At 49.5% G+C, this 7,806-nt stretch overlaps 1 protein-coding gene across 1 annotated transcript in view; it reads right to left on the bottom strand.

Moving 5' to 3' along the window:
- Positions 1–300: 300 nt before the first annotated feature.
- Positions 301–7,806, bottom strand: part of ERO1A (endoplasmic reticulum oxidoreductase 1 alpha) — a 39,284-nt gene continuing 31,778 nt past the window's right edge. The window contains 4 exon segments of the mRNA XM_028723647.2: positions 301–1,895; positions 3,682–3,815; positions 4,557–4,643; positions 7,100–7,169. Of these exon segments, the coding sequence (XP_028579480.2) occupies positions 1,835–1,895; positions 3,682–3,815; positions 4,557–4,643; positions 7,100–7,169 (352 nt within the window). The 3' untranslated portion in view covers positions 301–1,834.

Raw genomic sequence — 7,806 nt, 5'->3', positions numbered from 1 at the left:
GGAACATCATTTTCCTCACCCAGCCAGCCCTTCGCAATCATAGTATTGTAGAGTTCAGAGGCACCCAAAGGCCACCCCTTTGCAACGCAAATTCAGGAGAATAAAATGAAAGAGAGTTCTGTTTCAGGTCTGCATGTCCCACTTCTGTATTCATGCACATTTGTGGTTGTTTTTTTTTACAAACCTGAGTCCCTTCCACATCACTTCCCCCTGCAGGTCACAGGACGTCGAGTACAGTTGCACAAATCATTGCTCAGAATTCCTTTCTGCTTTCTCAGGAGGAGTGGAGAGAAATTTGGAGGGGGGGTTGCCCTTCTCTGCTAACATTCACAGTAAAAAATCATTCGGGAGCCCCTCTCTTTTTCCTGAGACCAGCGTAGCAGTTCCAGAGTGCGAAGTGTTTTGTAAAATGAGGTAACATTAAGCAGAGAGAGAAGGGTTGGGCGGAGGAAACCCAAAAGGGCACTTGGACAGTTCAGGTTCAGTGCTGGGACCAAAAATACTAAGAACCACCTTCCTGGATCAGACCAATGGCCCGTCATCCTGTTCACACAGTGGCCAATCAGATGCCCGAAGGGGAAGTCTTTGTTGATTGGATAGTAGCCATTCCTAGCCTTCTCCTCCATAAACTTGCCTAATGGTCAGGGGTCCCTTTACCTTTAAACTGTGCTCTAAGGGCAATCTGCAACTGCGGATTATCATCTTACCTGAAGCACAGGCCTGTGACCAGGGTACACTACAGAGCTCTTGTAAGGATTTCCCAAAAGAATAGGGGAGAAGATCTTTGACCCAGCAGAAGATCCCTGGGGAAGCAGAGCAAATTTCTGCCTAGCCCAGATCTGGCCTGTATCCAGGTGTGCTCAGATGGAGATATCTCCCTGGGGAGTGTGCTTCGTATTCCGTACCTCCCTGAGGACTGTGCCATACAACATTGCAGAGCGAGGGATGGTTAACGTGGTGCCCCCTCCCGGCTGTTTTGGACTCCTGGTTCCTGGCAGTGCGGTCAATGGTTAGGTAGGATGGTGGGAGCAGTGGCCTAGCGTGGGTTGCCGGTGCCCGGGGCTGCGCAGAGACAGGGAAATGGACGGAATACGCATGCGCGTTCAGCTTCCTAACAGTGTGCGTCACTGGTTTGCATGGACAAGCCATTTTCAACAGAGCCTGGTGATGGAACCAAGTGCTGAAATTTTGCTCCAAGGCAACCCCCCCTGTGGACCACCACCCTCTCCACGCTACGCTACTGGGTGGGAATTCTAGTCCAAAACTCCCAAAGAGGAGTGCTACCCATTGCTTTAGAGCTAACTTGTGTTTGAGTTTAACTGCATTTATTTGGGGGGGGGGTCTTTTTAAAGGGCAGCTGCCGGCTCTCTAATTAAAACGAAATGGTTCAAAAGCAGGGGTTTCCCACAGAAGCGGTATCTCCATTGCACCCCCTAAAACAGAGGCGGCACCATACCGGGATCCTTGCAAAGAACCTCTGGGCTTGGGCCTGATCCAGAAAGGCACTTCACAGATCCTTAAATGAAAACTGCAGGCTGAGGATTACTTAACCAAGGTGAGTTTTGCCTTCCACCATTGAGAGAGATTCGGTCATGTAAGATGCTGCATGGCAGATCACAAAGACAACAGGACAAGGAAGCCCTGGAAGATTAAGTCTTGCATCGGGAGCTGCGGCCAGTATAAAACTCGCAAGTTGGGGAAGCAAGGTTGCCGGTTTACAGTCCCACGCTCCCCCTTCTTGCCAAGATCGGGGTGGGGTTGGGGGGCTAGCCTGGCCACAATGCAGCGACCATCAGTGGAGAACAGGAGTGCCAGTCTTTATCAGGAAACAGCTTCAGTGGAGAGGTCTCAGCAGGTTCCTGAAGTTTTCCAGTTCCTTAATACTTGTTGAAATCCTGAATTGGGAGACACAAGAGGGAGAGAGCGTGATCTTAGGTAGCTTTTGGACTCGAAACACAGGGGAAAGGCAGAGCCGTCTGCACCCTGCAGTTCCACAGAGGCACAAAAACCCGCCAGAATGAACTAGGTGTCAGCATCGCCCTTGAGCCAGTGCCACTAACTGGACTCATCCACTCAGCCCCGACTGGGCTAGGCGAGCTGGGTAGCACTTCCAGAGACCGCCTTCTGCACAGGAACAGGTCAAAGTGCTGTGGACTCACAGCTTAGAGCTGTGAGCACCGGATTCACTTCCACAAGAAGAAAGTCGTCGCACAGCAGAGTCTAGCAGAGCATAAACGACTCGGAGAGCAGCTCTGTAGAATATCTTCTTTATTCTATAACTACAACTATAATACACAAATATAAGGTAAAGGTAACGGGACCCCTGACCATTAGGTCCAGTCGTGACCGACTCTGGGGTTACGGCGCTCATCTCGCTTTATTGGCCGAGGGAGCCGGCGTACAGCTTCCAGGTCATGTGGCCAGCATGACTAAGCTGCTTCTGGCGAACCAGAGCAGCGTACGGAAACGCTGTTTACCTTCCCGCCGGAGCGGTACCTATTTATCTACTTGAACTTTGACGTGCTTTCGAACTGCTAGGTTGGCAGGAGCAGGGACCGAACAACGGGAGCTCACCCCATCATGGGGATTCGAACCACCGACCTTCTGATCGGCAAGTCCTAGGCTCTGTGGTTTAACCCACAGCGCCACCCACGTCCCTAATACACAACTATATACAGAGCTAAATAGGTCTAAGCATAAATGAATGCTGCACTGCACTGAGTGTCTGCAGCTGCTCTTAGCAGCAACCTTATCTATACACACGATCTCTAACACTCAGTCTCTCTCTCTCTCCCCGACACACTGACTGACTGACTCTTTGATGTGGTGCTGGAGCAGTATAAGTAGAGAGCAGAAAACCGCCCCTCCTCTCTGGAAAATCACCAGACTCATCGGCAGATTCTTGGATATGGGAGGGGTGAAATCTCCTCACTCGGCTCCCAGAGCATCGCAGCTTGCTTTTATTTTTTGAAAAAAACGAGCATGTTTCCAGTCCTATGTTTGTAGATTAAGAAGAATAGAATAGAATAGAATAGAATAGATTCTTTATTGTCATTACACAAGTGCAACATTGCACAAGTGCAACGAAATTGGATGCCATCCCTTAAAAACAACAAAAGCAAAACAACAACAACAACCAAACAAACCACATTCCAGCCACACCCACACCAACACCCATCAAACTCCCAGGTCACACTATCGAGTTACAGCATTCAAAAAGGCCACAGCTCTTGGATAGAAACTGTTTTTCAGTCTATTTGTCCTTGACTTGATGTTTCTATATCTCCTGCCAGAAGGCAGTAGTGCAAACAGACTGTGTCCCGGGTGAGATGAATCCTGCAGGATGTTGTTTGCTTTCCTAAGACAACGGGAACCGTACAGTTCTTCCAAAGATGGGAGAGGATGACCAATAATCCTTTGGGCTGTGGTTATGACCTTCTGGAGCACCTTACTCAGACCAAGTAAAAATAATAAAAACAAAACAAAACGCTAAGGGAGAGCACTAAGCCGCAGCGTCTATGCGCGCCGCCATCTTGAATCAGCTGTAAATCGTTGATCACCTGATGTATGTATGTTTGGAAGCTCAAACCATGGTTTGTATCCTGCACCATGGTTAGTGAAAACCATGGTTTGGTGTGATGTTGAAGCTGCAGGTTTTCAGACACGAAACCTCACACTCACCTTCCAAAGGCGTTGAAGAGGGACACAATTTCCTGCCTCGTTAGATGGAATTTGGGTGAGGGTCCTTTCTCCGGCATGTTTTCTATCAGGCTTTCCGAAAACAGGATCTTCAGAGCTGTTCCCAAGCCCTGAGTCTGTACACAACGGGAACAAGAATTGGGTTACGTTTACCTGTCCAGGGCCAATGAAGGGGTGTGCCCTGGGGAGAATTCCAAGGGCCAGATGGGGGCATGGAGGGCCACATTCAGTCCCTAGCCTTGAGGATCTCCATCCCTGGCTAGAACCTTAAACTCCCATTATCCCTAGCAAGCATGGCTAAAGGGTCAGGAATTATAGGATTTGTATTCTTCTGCTCTGGAGGAGAGCACGAGAGCCCAATGGATTCAAGTTACAAGAAAGGAGATTTGAACTTCACATCAGGGAAAAAATTCTGACAGTAACAGCTGTTGACAGTGGAATGGTCTCCTTCGGGAGGTGATAAGATTCTCCTTCCTTAGAGGCTGGATGGACACCTGTCATGGATACTTCAGTTGAGATTCCTGCATTGCAAGGGGTTGGACTAGAATTCAGGCCTAGGCAAACTCCGGCCCTCCAGATGTTTGGGACTACAGTTCCCATCATCCCTAGCTAACAGGACCAGTGGTCAGGGATGATGGGAATTGTAGTCCCAAACATCTGGAGGGCAATTGGAGCTCACCCCATTGCAGGGATTCGAACCGCCAACCTTCTGATCAGCAAGTCCTGGGCTCTGTGGTTTAACCCACAGCGCCACCCGCGTCCCTCCTGTGTGCATTAGCCTGCAGTAAATATGCAAAGGAACGAAAAATATTTGTGAGGAGCAAGAGAAGGAAGGAAAGATGGGGACTGTTACTTACTTGCAGCTTTCCCCAAAGACGGCATTTGATGCAACCAACACAGTCCATAATCCTGGAAATGTTCCTAAAATGGAGTCTAAATTCTTCCTGGTTTGGCAAGGAGGGAAAGAGAGAAAAAAATGTCGTTAGAAAGCAGTCCACTGGTTGGTCTTTCACCCGATTACTAAGAAACTCCAGGTTGGGGTGTTTAGTTTCTGTTAATTAATTAATTAATTAATTCCTTTCATGAATCACTTCCCATGAAATATCTTGGAAGTGATTTCACACAAAAAATCCATGCTGACGATTAAAAACCCTGCCATATGCAGAATCCATTTTGGAGTCCCTCAGTTACATTTGGTTCGTATAAACGTGCGGGAATTCAACACATACAAGCACACTTCTCTGCCCCTTTAGGACTTGCCAGTCCGAACTACTGCTGTGATTTTACAAACCAGATCTGAAAGAATTATCTTTTCTCTTTAAATTTTAGGCACCTCCCTTGCTTACCTCACCCCCCCTTTCCTTTGACTAACCTGCCTCTAGACCTGGTGTGGGGGCCTTATTTTCCGTCAAAGGCCACATTCCTTTGGAGCAGTCCATCGGGGGCCACTTGAGAGCAGTGGAGTGAGAATGGCGCTGAAAATCTTTGTCTCCCTGTCAACCCCTTTCTCCCATCTTTCCCTCTGCCCTGACACCCCTGGGCTGCAGGCTGCCCTAGACTTCCTGCCCCTTGAAGTCCACACCTTTTGGAATTTCCAGACTTCCCCCCCCACACACACACAGCTCCTGCTCCTATGTGGCCTCTGGGCAGTTTTCCTCCCAGCCAAACTGACAGCTGCAGTTCCCTCACAGAAGATAGACATAGAACATTTTGTCAACGACAGCTCCCTGCCGCCCCCAGGTGCCGATGGAATATTCAGCAACATATGGGTACCAGACGTCCCCGTTTCCAGGGGACAGTCCCCGGATTTACAAATCTGTCCCCGGTCAAAATCTGTCCCCGGATTTCATTTAATGTCCCCGGATTTACATTTTAAGTGTTGTAGATTTATTAGTAGGGAATGAATGTTGCATGATTGGTTCAACAGCACAAGTCACACCAGATGGGCGGGATATAAATAATGAATTATTATGTGATGGCCTGGGAATCTGATTCAGAGGCTGAACCTGAGGAATCCCAGCCTGCACAGGATTCCCCGCTTCCAGAACCAGCTGAGCCGGGGCTGGGGCATGAGCCTGAAGGGTCCTCACCTGTGCTGGATCCTCAGGTGCAGGCACCAGCTGAGTCTGCTCTGGCCCCTGAGGTGATGGAGGACCCATTGCCTGCAGGTGCTCCACTCTCAGCCCCATCAGAGGAAGCTGAGGTTGCCTCTGGGTCCGGTCACCCTCCAGCCTCTCCTGAGCTGCAGAGGCCCAGGGCAGAGAGGCGGAGGGAACTAAGTTCCTGCAGGAGGAGTGCTCGCCTCCCGGCCAGGAGAGATGAGTCACCAGAGGATCGGGGCTGCCCTATGTCTCAGGGCAGATAAAAGCCAGCCAGCCCCAGTCCCAAGTTGCGGGAGCAACATTACTGGTAGCCAGTTCCTGCCTGCACCCTGTCCTGCTCTTCTGACAGAGTTCCTGACCTCACCCGACTCCCCGCCTTGGACCCAGCTTCAGCTTTGACAGACAGCCTCCATACCGCAGCCTTGACCTCAGACCAGACACGGACCACGCCACACGGTAACCCCGCCCCCCGGGACCAGCACTTATTATTATTATTATTATTGGACTTCCAGCAAGGCAAAATGGCAGGCGCCACGGCAGCGAGCAGCTCCTGAAGCCAGCCAGAGCCAACTGCGTTATCAGGCTTGCTCTGGGCTGCTGAGACTGCTGCTGCCACCGCCAAGGAGGAACTGGGGATGCCTGTCGTGTCAGCTGGGGGAACCACTGACGACCCCCCCCATGACCCAAATTGAACCCGGAGCGAGAGCACCTGGCCACCTAGCCAACTGCCCAGCGGTGCTCCGGGGCCAGGAAAACCCTGGAGCCGACGCAGGGAGGAGGAGGAGAGGAGAAGGAGAAGGAAGAGAGAGAAAGAGGAAGGAGAAAAAAGAGGGGAGAGGTAGAAGAACACTGGGAGGGCAAGGCCACGTGGCAGAGCCCAGGCCCGATCCAAGACTACTCCACGGCGGCTAGCGCTCCAAGAGAGCAGGCTGGGACCCAGACGAAGGCAGCGCAATAGAGGAGACCACAGAAGAGAAGATATTACTTCTTTTTTTAAAAAAACAAACAAACAACTTTTAAAAAATAAATGTTTTTTCTCTTTTCAAAAAAAAAAAGTGTCCCCGGATTCTTTGAAAAAAATCTGGTAGCCTTACAGTAACATCACACTAGTTTTTGCAGTCAGAGTAGAAGACTTCACATACATATGAAGATCCAGAAAATAATGGGGGAGGAAGCCATTCCGCCCCCCCCCCCCCGAGCTTCACATAACGATCATTGCCATAATTGCACTAGAGAGATAGTAAATTCTGCCCCCCCCCAAAAAAGTGTTTGTTTGCCACCAGAGACAGAATCGTTACCTTTAATTTAGCCGCTTCTTTTTGGTTCCCAGCAAAGAGTGAATTTTCGTTGAAGTGCAAAGGGAACGATCTAAAGCGGAAACGAAACATCGTTTATAATTGGAGTCCTTCGTTAACATGGCATTTACAAAAAAACAGTGCTTTTTTCTGGGGGGGGGCGCATACCCCTAAACATTTTGTGAATCTAAGTCTGGCCTCATTGAGGGGCAGTATTTCAATATGAGCAGGAAATGAGAGTTCCCCTAAACATTTTTTAAAGAGAAAAAGCACTGTATAAAATCAATACCTTCGGAGTCATTAAAAAACTGCAAGTTAGCCTATCTGTTTGCTGTGCTGTTTAGTTGCTTAAAAACATAAAAGGAGCCTGCAGGGTCAAGCCAATGGCCCCTCTAGTCCAATATCCTCTTCTCACAGGGGCCAGGCAGATACCTGTAGAAAGCTAGGATGCAGGATTCGAACTCAAGAGCATCTCAACCCTCTTGGGGTATCCAGCAGCTGGTGTTCAGAAGCATTGCTGCCTTCATCCGGGGAGACAGAAAAGAGCCATCCTAGCTAGAAGTCATCAATAGCCCCCTCCTCTGGAATTTGCCCAATCCTCATTTAAAGCCATCCAAGTTCGTGGCCATCGCTGCTTCCAGTGGGAGAGAGTTCCACAGTTGAACTCAGCACTGCGTGAAGGATTTTTCTTTACATTCACCCAGTGCTAT

The sequence above is a fragment of the Podarcis muralis genome, chromosome 1 (assembly GCF_964188315.1).
Source record: "Podarcis muralis chromosome 1, rPodMur119.hap1.1, whole genome shotgun sequence".
Classification (NCBI taxonomy): domain Eukaryota; kingdom Metazoa; phylum Chordata; class Lepidosauria; order Squamata; family Lacertidae; genus Podarcis; species Podarcis muralis.
This window is presented reverse-complemented; position numbering and strand designations above follow the sequence as displayed.